Raw genomic sequence first — 15,809 nt, 5'->3', positions numbered from 1 at the left:
CCACTGTGCTAAGCCTAAGGTGATGACAGTCAGGTGCGCTATCATGAAGATGGAGGCCTTTGTCAGGCAGGGTACCCCGAGAGCAGCTGCCTCTGATCTGCAGTAGCCAATCCCATGGACAAGGCCTAGGCCCAGCAAGAACCTGGGATGGCTCACAGGCAAGCTCATCCATAGACACCTCCCTTTGGGAGAGGGAAGAAGACCCAGCTCTAGGCCTGTCCTCTTCCCTTGGCCACAAGAGCCAGAGCCTGTCATAGCAGACACTGTAGTAGCCGTGCCCAGCCTGGCCTCCCCAGCCATTGACAAGCACCAAGTCCCACAGAGAGGTCATCCCAGGAATCCCAGAGGCTTCATATCCTGTACCAGGGCATACCATCTATGAGAACTGGTGGCACTGAACAACTATATCACCTCCTACTGCATGATGTCCAGCCAGCAGAGACTGAGCAGCATGGGTTCTGGAGTCAGCGTCTGAAGCCTATGCCATTACTCTGCTACCATCCTTGAGCAGGCGGTCCGTGCTGTCAGTTTCCCCAGCTACTGTGACAACTCAATGCATGTAAAGAACCCATTGTCCTCAATAGTGGGTGAGGTTTGAAGGCCAGAATGCACGCAAGAGAGATCCTATCTGAAATGCAGCCAAGTCTTTGAGGATGATATAAGACCCTTTCAGATGAACCATGCAGACCAGGGGGTGAACCTATGCACCCAGCATTCCTTGCTCTCTCATTGGCCTGAATGTTTGAACAGGAGTGTGAGGTGCAGCAGTGAACACCCAGCTCTATGATTGATGGTGGAGAGAGCTGAGAAGTGGAAAAGATGAAAGTGAAGAAACTACAGCTCCTACTGGGCAGTATCACTTCTCTCTGCCCCAGTCTGGGCTGCAGGATATAAGCCATCTGGTCTTTTCTGGAGAGCACAAAGCACGCGGCGTCTGAGAGCTTGTTTGAAAAATGACAATCATCATGTCTATGCAGTGCAACACTGTCCTGGCCTTGTAAGGGCAGTTTGGAGGCAGGAAATACCCATCTCACAGATGGAGAAACTGAGGCCGAGAGCCTAAGCAGTAGTGAGTGTATCCCTTGCAGCTCAAAGTCTACTTTTACCCTGTCCCAGGACCTCACTGGGAACCCTCTTTTGTACCTGCTAATGGAGAAGCATTCTTTCTTCTCTCCAAAGGAAGGGGCCATCTCCCTGGGAATCCCAGCAGCTGATGTCTACATGGTACAGTGCATTCCCTCTGACTCAGATTCTCCCATAAATCTGGGACTTGGGGACAGCAGGCAAAGAAGGAACTAGATCTCCTCCTCCACATCTACTTGTCACTACTGGTCCTCTCAGTGGTCATGGCAAGGCTGAAAGACACATAGTTGTCTCCGCCTGATACGTTTGTGCATTCCAGTCTCCTTTGAGGAACAGCAGCTTTCAGGGCCCCAGTGATAGGCCATGGCTTCCCGAGAGGCCACACAGCAGCCGCTTCACCTTCCAGTGCCCACCAACACTTTTGTGCAGCCCATGCCCTGTCTCCACCATGATGCTTCTCTCTGACACGTACAGCATGGGGCTCATAGCCAGTGCCGCACCCACAGAAGCTTATGGGAGATCCAGAAGGGAGGGCAGCTCCATGCTCTGCACTCTCAGGGAAGAAGTCAAGGAGAAGCTTCTGAAGGGACCATTGAGGCACGAGTGGGCTACTGGAAGACCCAGACTCCCTTTGACATAAACAGCATACTCTGATGAGTCCCTACCATGTGCTGTGTCCTTGTTGTAGACACTTCTGGACTTAGAATGCTTGGCAGTATTCTGTGCAGGGGAGCTAGACTCAGGAACCAGGGCACTGCACAAACCAAACCACAGCCCCAGAGGACAAGGGACCCAAATCTCAGTTTCCCCTTGACCAACGGCTCTGCCCCAGAAGGCAAGGAGGGGAATATATATATGTGAACATGCATGTGGACATGCATATATATATATGTATGAAATCCACTGGGGATCATGGGGCCTTGTGCTGTTGCAGAAGCTGTACCCCCCAGACCCCACCCGAGGCTGGCTGCACTGAGTCAGGTGAGCAGGCAGAAGTTTGAGGTGGTGATACATACCTCCCCACCTCAGACCCCCTCCCCCAAAACCACAGTTCAGGATAAGCATTACAAAGTTGGACCTAGTTTTAAAAACATTGTCTCCCTTTTGCCGAGCGTTCGTTCACGCCATTGTTTTTAAAACTCCTCGCTGCACTGCTGCCAGCCTCCGCACTGAGCCCGTTCGAGCTCCGTACCTGGCAGACACGTGGGCCAGCCCCAGCTCTGGGCAGTGGCAGCGGCAGGTGGCAGTGGCACCAGGCCTGGTGTGCGTGTCTAACCTCTGGTATTGCATGTTCTGGGCAGGGAAGCGAGGGCGTCGCAGCAGTGCGGGATCGCTAGAGAGCAATGTGGAAGTAAGTAGGAAGCGCCCGGTCCAGCTGGCCGGCCTGCGTCACCCACCCTTGGTTTCTATGTTGTCTTTTTTTGCTCTTCCCTCCCCTTCCTGCAGAGACACAGACTTGGCCCTCCCGCCCTGCCTGCCTCCGCCCTGCATGCAGCTTCTCTGCCTAGAAGCATCCATGCCTCTCACTGCTTGTTCTGACCCAAGGGTTGGGGAGAGGGAGGCTGTGGATTTTGTGTTCTCATTCCACTTAACCCCTGTTCCCTGTGGTCCCTGAGCATGACGAACGTCTCGGCTTTCAGGTCCTGCCCCGGGCGCAAGCGCCACCCGCCCCCCACTCATCCTCAGCCCTCACTGTTGGATGTATTAGCCCCACTCGCCTGTCCCTATGCTCCGCCATCCATCGCTTCCTTCCTGGAGTTTTACTGGCTGTGTGTTTGGGGTCAGGACACAATGGAATCGCTTAGCTAGTTCACAGGAGGAGTTTCTGAGAGAAAGGAAGAGTCAGTGTGGATTTCATGAGCTTTCATTCATCCCCCCATTTCTCCCTGTCCACACCTTGACTCGGCCTACAGACGCCTACAGACATTTTACTCCTCCTGGGTTTGAAACAGGCAGCTGCAAGGAAGTGCTAGGCCATGCCCCCCATCCCCCAGGATAAGGTTATAGGGTCTTCCCCAGACACCTGTGGACCCCCACATGGGCAGAGGTCCCAGGAGGGTTGAAGCCCCAACTTCCTAGGAACCAGGTTCGTTCCTTTTCCACACTCACTGCCACTCCTTGGCCTCACATGCTCACAACACCCTACCTACTGTCCTGTGGGCTGATGTCTGAGTCTGGCAGCAGCACAGCATGAGCAGAAGCACCCTTGTGGTGTTTCACAGAAAGGAGATGCCCCTCACTCACCTCCATCAGGACCAGCCCCCCGCGGGCCCCCCCCCCCCCGCACAGGCCAAGCCCGCATCCTTCCTCCCCTTGGTCCTAGCAGTTCAGTGGGTGACTTCTGAATTTGGAGAACTTGGTCTGGCCTGTGTGCTTTGAGATCTTTTAATTTTGGTTTCTATGAATTTCCTTTTTAGGGCTCCATCATTAGCAGTCCTCACATGCGCCGGAGAGCGACCTCAACACGAGAGTGCCCATCTCGCCCCCCCCAGCCCGTGCCTAACTCCTCCTCCCTCCTTGGTTCTTTGTTTGGGAGCAGGAGAGGGAAGCCCCCTCCCCAGGCCCACCCACCCTCAGCCCCTCCCCCAGGACCCCCTCACGCCCATCACCCTGGGCCCTCAGAAGGCCCACTGCATGGGCATCATGCCCAGTACTGCCACGCGCAGCAGAACCCACCACCCTACCACCACCACCACCACTACCACCCACCCCCCCACCTGCAGCACACTCACCAGTACCACCATGGCCCACACAGCGGGCACCCCCCATATGGGGCCCATGTGCACAGCCACCCGCCCCTGCCCACAGCTCACCCTGGTCATGCAGGGCACGCAGCTCATCACCATGGGCAGCCCCCTGCCCCACCGCCCCCGACCAGCAGCAAGGCCAAGCCCAGCGGCATCAGCACAGTTGTGTAGACAGTCTAGGCAGCCGCCTCCCACACACCAGGCACAGGAAAGCCTACCAGGCACCAGCCTCAGACCAGCCCAAGGCAACACTGTTTCCACTCCCTCTGCCCTCATAGCCTGGGTGGGCCCATGGGCTTGCCTTCCGTGAAGCAGAGCTCCCACTCCGGCTTAGCCCTGGCACCCAGTCCTCCCTCGGCTCAAGGCTGGGCCGCCATTGGCCTTGACATGGCGCTGACTAAGGAGAAGTGGAACTGCCTCCCATCCTGTCAGCCCTCACTCTACACGCATCCGAAAACCCATCCTAGCAAAGACAACATAAGATGGAAAAGTCAGACACAACAGAACCAACCCCCAGACTGGCTGTGTTACTGTTCTGTTATTGGCAGAGGGCAAAATAATAACAATAATAATAATAAGTAGACCTGATATGGGTGATGAAAATACGTAAGTAAACTTTATATACTATAAATATATAAATATATAAATATATATATATACATACTGTATAGGTAGTGTTTGTGTGTGGACGATAAACATTTCATCCACAGAGCTAGCACTAGGGACCTCCTAAGGACTGCCACTTAGGTGACAGGAAGTCAATCTAGATAAATGTGTGAGTAGACCAAAAACCCCGCTAGAACAAACCCAGATCCTTCCATATTTTCATACGAAGAGACTCCCTCTAGCCTGGCTAAAACCTTACACCCTCATGACTCACTGTGCCAAGTAACACAGCACCTGACTGTCTAATACCCCACTCTGCTCTGTATAGCCCCTATTTTATTAACAGAGTACTATTCTAAGTAACCAGTATTATAACTGCTGTTATCTCCAGTAAGCAACTAGGCAAAGTGCAGTCAACTTTACCCTAGTACTTGGGGCAACCGGCCTAGAGCTGGCTGTCTCAGGACCTCAGCCCCACAGATCCCTAGACACTTTATACTGGCTGCCATAACTTTGATCTCCCATGCTCTACATTCCTTCCCTCTGTTCATGGTGAGCCACGCTCTCCCTCCCCCACAGTCCTCCCAGGGCCCACTTATGGCAGAGGGATTCCACCCCAACACAGTGACCACTCATCTTCCATAACTCCCTCATCCAGTTCCCAGCCCCAGCAGGCGGGTGGCGTGAGCGCTGGGCGGCCCAGGGCGGTGTGTGTGTCCCGTGTTGTGTTCTGAGTGGCAACAGCAATCACTGTAATTCCATGCAGCCATGTGCTCGTGACCCCTGTGTCATCATTGCACCTGGCCAATGAGTGCTTGGCCCTGGCCAGGTGAAGCCCCCACTGCCTCTCATGGTCCAGTGAGCTGCCAGGCCCCACATGCCCCAGCTGTGTTCTTGTCGCTTCCATGTGTGACACCATGCACTCCCCTGGGGCCACATGGTGCCCATGTTCCTGTGCCTGAGTCACCCACGGGCTGTACTTTACAGTTTCAGCCCTTCCAGCCACCACAGCCTCCAGTGCTGTGCTCCTAAGCCTAGGATCTGAGGACTGCCTGTGGCCTCTGCCTGCGCGGAGGCCCTTTCAGAATGGAAGGAGCTGCCGCCTGACCGTGGGCTGCGTCTAGGACCTTGTGAGCCACCGGGGCCTGTCCAACCACAAGAGAGATCAGGAGCCCTCTCTGGCCCGTCACCACCCTGCTGGCCTGCTTGGGTCACCCATCTCCCTCCCCTTCATGTCGTCATCACCGAGGTCATGTACCAGCAGATCTGCAAACTGAGCACTTTGTATCTCTGCAGAGAGCAAATCCTGCAACGTGGAGGTCAGCCTTCTGTGTCACGGTGGCTCGACCTGCCTGCCCCGTCCTCCGTCAGCATGGCTCATCTTTCTCTCGCATCTACACAGAAAGAGAACTGATCACCATAGTGTATCTGACTGGGGCCAGCTGGCGAGGAGCTGCCCGCTTCACAGTGCCCCGAGTCCTTTGCTTATGTCCCACGTACCGTCTGTCCTCAGCTAAAGAACACTCTCAGACAAGGAAGGGGAACTGTGCTGCATGTGACCTGGCACCAGTCTTGTGGGGCTGTGCTCTCTGTATTGTACATTTACAAAATACCCCAGTGTTACTGTTGGCAAATAGTTGGAGTGGTAACATTAAATATGCCGGCTTTTTTTCCATCCTCTTCTGAGCCAGTGGTAAGTCAACCATGAACTTGAGATTGTTCTGAAAAAGACATGCTGTTAGATTCACTCTCACTCTTTTTGAAGGGACGCCACTCAGGAACAAACTCAAAGGAAGGCCCAATTTTTCTGGTGGGGTGGAGTGGGGCCTCCTTCTTGCCATAGTCTCCTGCACTCTCCTGGCTAGCCAGGGCTCCGGGGTCCTCCCATGCTACCTTCCATGTGTCCTAGAGACAAGCTGAGGAGAGTGGGTGGGTTCTAGGGACAAGGCTTCCAAGCATTCTGTCTTTCTCTGGGTTCCTGACTCCATAGGTTATCGGGTCAGGGTGATGAGACCTTGTGACCCTGTGTTGCTTTACAGACAGGGTCCTGTCTTCATAGGATGTGCCTGGGCTTGCAAGTCACACAGGAGAAATAGCTTGGAAAGCATACGCTACTAGCATACTGGTGTCCCTTGTTGCCTGTTACTCAGCTATGGCATTGAGGCACTGTGGTCCTTGACTCAGGAGAGGGGAGACAATAAGAGGCAGAGGTCCTGAGTATCTATACTTCCATTTATCCCTGTCAGGATACACTTAGGGCCTTCACTAATGACCTGAGTTATTCTGGCCATCTGTGGGACTTGTGACAGATGGGATACCTTAGGGGAGGCAGCTGGTAACATCACAAAGGGCTTTCCAGGGACAACAGAAGTTGTGGATTTGTATTTTTTGAAGCTCCCAAGTGAGTTGTAATGTGAAAATAAAGTTCACCCTAATGTGCCATCATTGTCCCCAGCCGCCTGGTATGGAGCATGCTCTCTAGCACATTTTAAAGCCTCTGGGTTTTTTAAAGGGTTAAGCATCAGGGTTTATATCTGTGCTGGTCAAAGACTTGAGAGCCACCCTGTTGCTCTGTAGTGGGGGAGGTGGATGACTGCCATCTGTACTGTGAGGAACACCCAGCCAAAGGTGAGCCCAGGGTTCTTTGGGAGATGGCATAAATCCTGAATCTCACCTACAATGTCACTTTTTCTGGTCATTCTACTCTGGTCAACATTGCTTGGTCTCCAGATGATGTGACCAGGCTTGTCTGGACACAGCTTCCCCAAAGACCTCTAATGAACTCCTCTTGAGGGTGCTGCTGAAAGACTTAAATGAATTATGTCCAGGAATGTTCAGCAATGTCCATCATGTCCGTGTCAGCAAATGCTAAGGCCTGGGGCTCTCACTATGCTAGAGGGAAGATGCCTAATAGGAAGTACCAAGAGCCGAGAGCAACATACGGGAAAAAGAGTAAGAAAACCCCAGCTAGCTCAGTCCCGAGATATTTAAGAGTCTCAGATCCAGGGTATTTCTACCCAATACACCAAACTCCCAGTGAGGGTCCAGTTCCCCGTGGGACTTTCCTGGAGGATCCTTTGTTGAACTCCTTCAAAACCAGCACACATACCCTCATGGAAGTGAGCTGTGAAGTCTGTTTTAGGTCATTCCAGTTCTCTCCCAGGTTAGACCTGACCAGGCTGCAGCCTGTGGCTCTATGGAAGGGCTGAGTTTCAGAGCAAGTTTCCTGAAGCTGTACTCTTCATTTGTCTCTCTTGGGGACAAAGGCTGTATCTGACTATAGACCAGCTTAGAGCTGGACTGGACAAAATGCCCTTGAATTGATCTGTTGTTGGGAGATGGTATGTGGGTGTTGAGTCAACACCACTAGCAGACAGGCTCAGGATGTGGCCTTCATCACACTGTTACCATCCTCAACAGTGTATCCGGCCCCTGCTGACCATGACAGCATGAAGCCTGGCTGGGGAGACATAGAAGACCTGGGGCAGGGATTTGTTCCTGTGACCATCTGATTGCTGCAGGCTGTACATAGGTGCAGCCACTCAGCCCCAGAAGTATGCAGTCCTCACCTGCTGGTTTCAACTGCTCTAATGCCTACACATCCCTTCCTGGAACTCTTCATGGTCTCATGATTCTATAAGCCCTTCTTCTCTGAGCCCTACAACTCCTTCATAGGCCCATTTCTTCCTGTTCTCCCTAGGCCATGTTGTGAAGCCTGCAACTCTGAAACGGTGTTCCTTGCCAGCGAGTGCATCATGTACTGTGAAGATCGCCTGTCTCTTCACATCCTAGTTTCATGACTCTTAGAGCTTTTCTTCCCTCTATTCCTGTTAAGACAATATGATCAGGGTCATAAGAGAGAAAAACTCGTATTTAAATCTGAAATATACCCAGGCATGGTGGCACAAGCTTGTAAATTTTGGAACTCAAGAGGCTGAGGCAAGAGGATTGCTCTGAATTCGTGGCCAGACTGGGCAACATAGTAAGTTCCAGGGCTTCATAGCAAGATTCTATCTCAAAAATAAGACAAAATAAAATACAAAACCAATGTGAAAGCCAGAGACATTCAACTTAAATCTGAAAGGCAGACTCACTACAGTTATCACAGGTAACCCTCAGAGCTGCCAGAGAAGATGGAATCGTACATTAAAAATAGCAAGTAACAGAGGCTTTCTTACTTGGAGTTTCCTTACAGCCTTTGTGAACTACCCTGGAGAAAACAGCATGCAACTCAATGTACAGCTCTTAGGAGAGCAAAAGTCGTAAATACCACAGATCAGTGGGAAGACAGTCCCCTGTGGCCAGGAGAGTCAGGATGAACCCCACAGCACAATACAGTCAGAGGACTTTGTGGGGAAAATGCCAGTGACCTCAGCCAGCACACACCCTAAGAAAGGGCCCTCATCAGGAGGCTGTAAAGATGAAGAGTCAGACCTCCACAAGCAAGCTTTATGGTGGGATTGTGCTCAGTGTGCTCACTGCCTGGTTGCAACCCCCCCAAAAATGTGTGAACACCTGTAGGGCCTGAGTTCAAATCCCCAGCAACCAGGGCAAGGGATACAGAGACCACTAGAACTCAGGACAGCCAGTCTAGGCAAATCAGTGAGCTCTGTGTTCAATTGAAAGACCCTATCTGAAAGGATAAGAGGGAGAGCAATCGGGAAAGATCCTGAATGTTGACCTCTAGGCTCCATGCATGTGCACACACCCACATGAACATGTTCACGCTCCATATACACAATGAAGAGGAAGGTAACTCTAAGGCAACCTACCTGTCCTGGGCTTTATTATCAATGTGACACAACCTAGAGTCACCTAGAAGGGGGGACCTCATTGAGAAATTGCCCAGGTCAGACTTGCTTGTGGCCACATCTATAAGAGACTATATTGATTGATGCTTGATATGGGAGGGTCCAGCCCACTGTGGGTGGCACCATCCCTAAGCCTGTAATTCTGGGCTTAATAAGAGCCAGATGGGAGAAGAATCGGGCCAGGGAGTATCTTAAGAGGCATTCTTCCCTGGTTTCTGCTTCCAGTTCCTGCCTTGAGTTCCTTCCCTCAGTGATGGGCTATCATCAAGAAATGTAGACTGAAATAAACTGTTCCCCAAAGTTGCCTTTGGTTCTATCACAGCAACAGAAAAAGTAAGTAGAGCACTTCCCTTCATGAAGCCAAAGTAAACAAGCAGTCAGGGATATGAACACAGTCATAAAGCAGAAGTACAAGCTCACTGTAAGAAGAACTGAAGGAAAAAACCACGGTCACTTCAGGAACAATGCAGGCTAATCACCAAGGGAAGCGGGGTTAAACTGAGAGGATCCAAGAGAGTGAAACTAAAGGGTGGAGTCTGAGATCAGAGCACAATTGAGACAGGAATGCCTAATAGTCTGTAACTGGGGTCCCTGAAGGAGAGCCATGGAACAGAATGCAGACATAAAGCTGAGGGGAAACCACTGTCATGAGGGCTCATCTCACCAGATCGAAAGAATGGACCAGAATTCCCTCATCGAGAGAACCTATAAAACCATTAACCTTTGAAGATAAAGAGGGCATCGACTGGACAGGACCACCAAATAAAGAGAGCACATCAGTGGTGAAGACAGACTGGCATTGTGAGATAAACAGAGTGAGGGTGCTGTGAGCAGCTAGCACACTCAGATTACCTGTGATGGATGATTGTGGTGTGGGTTTGACTGGCCTGAGGAATACCTATGTGGTTGGGTTCATTTTTCCTAGGTGGCCTGAGAGGGTTCTCAAGAAGAAGCCAACATCTGACCAGGTGACAGTCTGCAGCAGATCTGCCTTACCCTGACAAAGGGCCATCAACAATCCATGGACATCCTGGATGGAGGAGAGCCCACACAGATCAAGTGGCCTGGTCTGGCTTCAGGTGGAACACATACCTCTTGTCTTTAGACTCAAGATTCTTGCATTTGGAATTCTGATTCCAGAAACACCTCCAATCTTTGGCTCAGGACCACAGGTCACACCTCAGGCTCCCCATGGTCTCAGGCATGGGATTTATAGCTGTTCTGCATGTCTAGTCTGCACATGGCACACCATGGGATGTTGCAGGCCCCCAGCATCATAAACCAAATCCTTAAATAAATCCCTTCCCACATATCTCTCAGGCTCTAGAGACTGGGACACACTGTAAGACACCAGAGTGGAATAGATGTGCAGCTCAAAACAGCAACCAAGCCGCTCTAAGTAGAAACATGCTCAACTCTCATCAAAAGGAAAATACTGTAAGATTGGCTTGGGTGTTATCATAATTTTCCATAGTAATTGTGATCAAGACCTCAAATTCAGTGACATTGAACAATGAATGAATGCCTGGGATCAGGAGATATTCAGTGAGGAAAGTGCTGTCTAGATACCCAGGAGGGCATGAGTTCAATAGCTGGGGCCTTAAAAAAAAAAAAAAAAAGCAAAGCTGAGACAGGTCTCTGGGGCTCACTGGTAAGCAGACTAGACCGTTTGGTGAGTTCTTGGACAATGGGAGACCTTGTCTCAAATACAACAACAACAAAAACCCAAGGTAGATAATACCTAAGAAATGACACTTGCATTTGGCCTTTGATCTCTCTACATACATGTGTGTGTGCAACATGCATATACACAGTAAGCATGCATTCATTTACAAGCCATGTACTAGCAAGGTTCAACAAGTTTAGATGGAATTCTCCTTTGACCAGGCACCTGTTTGATGAATGCTCTTAAGTCAAGAGTTGGAGCAGCTACCCAGCTTTCCATGAAATCATGACAGGTTTGGACTAGAACTGCATTCAGTCTATGCTGGATCAGAGAGCCAACCCAGCCAGCTCTGCACACATAAGATGGCCCATAGAAAGGCCTGATAAACATAAAGATAAGGGAACTCACATACACAGGCAAAGATGGGGAAGGATCAGGAGTTTCATCTTGGTGTCAAATGATGTTAAAAGTGGCCTCAAAAACAAGACACAAAATCACATGGTTTATAGTGCAAATTCCCAAAGAAGATATAACATTTAGGGCCATGTAGGTATCCAGTAATACAGTGGCCACCTTCAAAAAGCAGAATTCATGTCATCACTGCAAGGTCCTGCCAGGCCACCAAGCTTCCACTTCAGACACATACACATGTGTTCATGTATGCAAATAGGCATCACACATGTACATTTATACACATACATTTTCAGACACATACACTCACATACATACACAAATAGATTCAAAGACTTCAATACTGAAGATGATACCTCTATACCTTCAAGTTTCACTGTTGTCCCTGGCCTGGACCAGCTGGCACTTACCAGACAGACGCTAGAGTCATCCTCAGTGACATAGATAGAGGCCAGTCTCAGACTTTAGCCTTTGGACAAGGCCAACCAGCTACAGTAGCAAGAAAAGCTCCCCCTGCTGGCTTGCTGTGCAAACTCCTGCTCAGAATGCCATTGGGCAACCTTTCAGTTCTAGACTTAAAACAGCTGATGTGCTCGTTCACAAAACCACCACCTTCTGGGAAGAAAACGCCTTCCTTTCCACCAGAGACTCCTGTGCCTGTGATGAGCCTGTCTGTTCTGTCTCCAGACATCCGTGAGCCTCCCGTCAGTAGTATAGTCATTTGTATTTTTATGTTGTATGCAAATAAATTCATGGGATGTGTTCTCTCTTTTGGCCATGTCCACCTGTGATGACTCCCAGGTCCCCCTTGCTGTGGAGTTGTAAACACTCACTTGTCTGTGTGTTCAGCATTTCATTGCAGGGGTGCACATGTGTTTATCAAAGCTCAAACAGTATAAATCCACAGAGCCCAGAAGCTCAGAGAACTGCAAGCAAAAAATTAACAAAACACTATCAGTGCAGCAGCAGTACGGGGAACTGATACAGAACACGGGTGGCTTGGCACAAGCCATGAGAAGCTGGAGCAGGATTAAAAAAGAAATGTCAGCAGAGACCCCTGAAGACACCAAAGGCAAGCCTGCCTGTCTAGGCAGAGCTGCGACCTCAAAGTGGAAAGCAGCAAGTGCCTGAGACTGCCAGGCCCACAGTGTACACACCCACAGTGTACACAGAGCTTCCCAGGAGCTGCATAGCAACCAAGGAAGCCTCTATTTTAAAGGTCTCTCCAAGGAGCAAAGCCAATGCTTTAAATAAAGATTACACATGAAAATGTTCTGAAGGTGGACAGGAGCCATTGGGGTTGTACAAGAGTGAAGATGGAGGGTGGAGGGGGTGGGTTATAGTAGATGGTGGAGAGATGGCAGAGGTGGAAGGAGGGAAGGGATGGTGATGGTAGACATGTGGACAATGGGAGTAGTGGGGAGGTGGAGGAGATGGGTAGCCGCCGTGGTGAGGTGGAAGGGAAAGTGATGTAAAATGTTGATGGCCTACAACCAGGGAACTGACCTCTTAACTGTCAAAACCGCAAGTTTTAGGGTATGGACACTGTATCCCAATCAACAAGAAACAGAATAACAAGAGTTCTGCGGTTCCTGCTGGTTGAGGCTGTCAGTTCTCAGCTTTCTGCTCCAGCTGTCCTGCTGCCTGCTGCCATGTTTCCCCCACTATTGTGGAATCTGACTGGATCCATAAACCAAAATAAACTCTTCTGTAAATTGTCATGGTATTTTTTTTTTAATCACAGCAACAGAAGTAACCAACACAACAGGAAGGAGTGAACAGAGAGCAAACGAGATGAGTATCTTAGGGTTTCCACCACTATGGCAAAACACCAACCAAAAGCAACACGGGGGAGGAGCAACCTGGGGGAAGAGGGGGCTTTGCTTTTGTTTCAGTTTACAGCTTGTAGTTCATCATCCAGAGAAGCCAGGGCAGGACTCAAGGCAGGAATCTAGAGACAGGAACTGATGTGGAGGCCATGGAGAAACACTGCCTACTGGTTTGCTCCTCGTGGCCTGCTAAGTCTGCTTTTTTGTACCATCTAGGACCACAGGCACAGGAGGTAGCTCCATTCACAGTGATCTGGGCCCACACATATCATCAATCAAGATGTATCACAGGCTTGCCCACAGGTCAATCAGATGGGGGCATTTTCTCAACTAAGGTTCCCTTTTCCAAAGTGTCAAATTGGCACAATAAACTAGACAGCATAATTAACCTGTCGTCAGCTTGACACACATAACCATTCAACCAGAACCTTTTCTTTACCATTTGTCTCCACAATGGCAATTTTACATTACTATTATAATGACATATAAAATATCCCAACCTTTAAAAGTCTCACAGCCTTTAAATATTCAAACCCTTTAAACATCCAGTCTCTTTCAAATATCCAAAGCTTGGGGCTGGAGAGATGGCTCAGCGGTTTAGAGCACTGACTGCCCTTCTAGAGATCCTGAGTTCAATTCCCAGCAACCACATGGTGGCTTACAACCATCTGTAATGGGATCTGATGCCCTCTTCTGGTTTGTCTGAAGACAGCTACAGTGTATTCATATACGTAAAATAATCTTTAAAACAAAAAGAAAAAAGAAAAATATCCAAAGCTCTCTAAAATACCCAAAATCTCGTTAAAAGTTCAATGTCTGTCCATAATTCCAAAGTCTCTTAACTGTGGGATTCTGTAAAATAACTTTCTTACTCCAAGAGGGAAAAGACAGGCACAGACACAATCATATCAAAGCAAACCCAAAATCTAACAGTGTAAAGCTCAGCGTCAGATGGAGGGCCTCACAATCTCTAGGCTCCAAAGAGCTTACCTCAGTATGTACAGCTTGTCTCAAAAGTGCAGTTCACTCCACAGTGGCAGCTGTCCTTGGCAGTTGTTTTATGGTAATACCATCTCTAAACACTTGTGTCTCCGCTACAACTTGGCTTTACCTTCACCTCTTCTGGGCTCCCTTCAGCGATTCTAATCCTGGCACATGATGCCAAGCCTCAGCCTCTCCCTGTGAACGCTTCAGTTCAGGATTGTCAATGCTACTGTGGCTGCACATTCACCCGTGGCTCTCCCAGCCTCCCCTGGTGCCAAGCCTCAGCTGCTCTCCATGCACGACTTTTCATGGCTTTAAGACCAGCACCACCTGGGAAACTCTCACACTTCAGGTAAGCCTTTGCCCACTCTGGACCACAGCTTTAGTATGCTGACCCTGAGTAAAGACGCCCAGACTTCTCATCCTCAGGGATTCTGGTCTCTTAACCTCAGCGGATTCTTTAGCCCCAATGGCCAGCAACAACTGTCTCAGTGAAGCAAAATTTCACTTTAGTGCTGTTGGCCTCTTGTTAACACTGGGGATTCTTCAGCTCCAGCCAATCAGAACCTCAAATTCTTAATAAAAACAAAACAAAGCAAAAATCACATGATAAAGTCTTTGAAAAACTCTCAAACTTTCCTCTGAAACCTCACAAGCCAGGGTTGTGCTCCAAAACACAGGTCTGTCACAGCAATATCCCATGAGCTGGTACCAATTTCTCTCTTTGTTGTATTTCTGTTGCTCGCTTACTGGCTTGCTCAATCTGCTTTCTTATAGCATCCAGGACCACCAGCCAAGAGTTGACCCCACCTACATCGAGCTGGGACCTCCCACACAATCATCAATCAAGAAAATGTACCACAGGCTTGCCCACAGGCAAATCTTGGTGGGGCATTTTCTCAATGGAGGTTCCCTCTTTCCAATAACTACAGCTTTGTATCAAGTTAATCTAAAACTAGCCAGCACAATGACCAAGAACTGGAAGATGAATTTTATTTAAACAAACAGCCACAGCAGAGTAACCACATGCTAGTAATCAAAAGTCAGGCTGGGGGCAGAGGGAGGAATTAACAGGATGGATCCAGCTGTCCAGTTTACAAGAAATCTGGCTATGGAGTTTTTATGTTTAGCAGAACTGGGGATAGAATCTAACACTTCACACACATCAGGCAAGCACTCACCACTGAGCTTTATCTCCTGCCTTTTAAAATTATTTTTAAAAATTTATTAGTGTTCACCTATTGTTGATTTGAGGAGGGTACAGTGCACGTGTCTAGGTCAGAGAACTTGTGGAAGCTGGTTCTCACCTTCTATCATTCAGGTCCAAAGAATGAACTCAGGCCATAGGCATCTTTATTTGCTGAACCATTTCTCTGGCCCCCTTTTCCACTTTAACATAAGGTCTTGCTAAGTTGACCTGGCTGACCTTGAACTTGTAATTCTCCAGCCTCTGAGTCCCAAGTATCTAGGATCACAGACATAAATCAACAGGCCTGGATTCTTTTAGTTCTAAACTTTTTATTATTTTAGTTCTTAAACATAGTTTTATTTTTAATTATCAGTATAAGCTCCTCTCTCTCTCTCTCTCTCTCTCTCTCTCTCTCTCTCTCTCTCTCTCTGTCTCTCTCTCTCTCTGTCTCTCTCTCTCTCTCTCTCTCTCTCTGTCTCTCTC

The 15,809-nt window shown here is 49.3% G+C and overlaps 1 protein-coding gene across 3 annotated transcripts in view; it reads left to right on the top strand.

Moving 5' to 3' along the window:
• Nucleotides 1–6,876, top strand: part of Iqsec1 (IQ motif and Sec7 domain 1) — a 103,334-nt gene extending 96,458 nt beyond the window's left edge. For 2 of the 3 annotated variants that reach the window (XM_028773106.1, XM_028773107.1), the window contains exons 13-14: nt 2,385–2,434; nt 3,501–6,876. In XM_028773106.1, coding sequence (XP_028628939.1) covers nt 2,385–2,434; nt 3,501–4,001 — 551 coding nt within the window. In that variant the 3' untranslated portion in view covers nt 4,002–6,876. The remainder of the gene's footprint in view (nt 1–2,384; nt 2,435–3,500) is intronic. The other variant, XM_028773108.1, reaches the window with a different exon arrangement.
• The last annotated feature ends 8,933 nt before the right edge of the window (nt 6,877–15,809 follow it).

The sequence above is a fragment of the Grammomys surdaster genome, unplaced genomic scaffold (genome assembly GCF_004785775.1).
Source record: "Grammomys surdaster isolate TR1022 unplaced genomic scaffold, NIH_TR_1.0 220, whole genome shotgun sequence".
NCBI lineage: Eukaryota > Metazoa > Chordata > Mammalia > Rodentia > Muridae > Grammomys > Grammomys surdaster.
The sequence above is the reverse complement of the archived record's forward strand: the minus strand, read 5'-3'. Positions and strand labels throughout refer to the sequence as shown.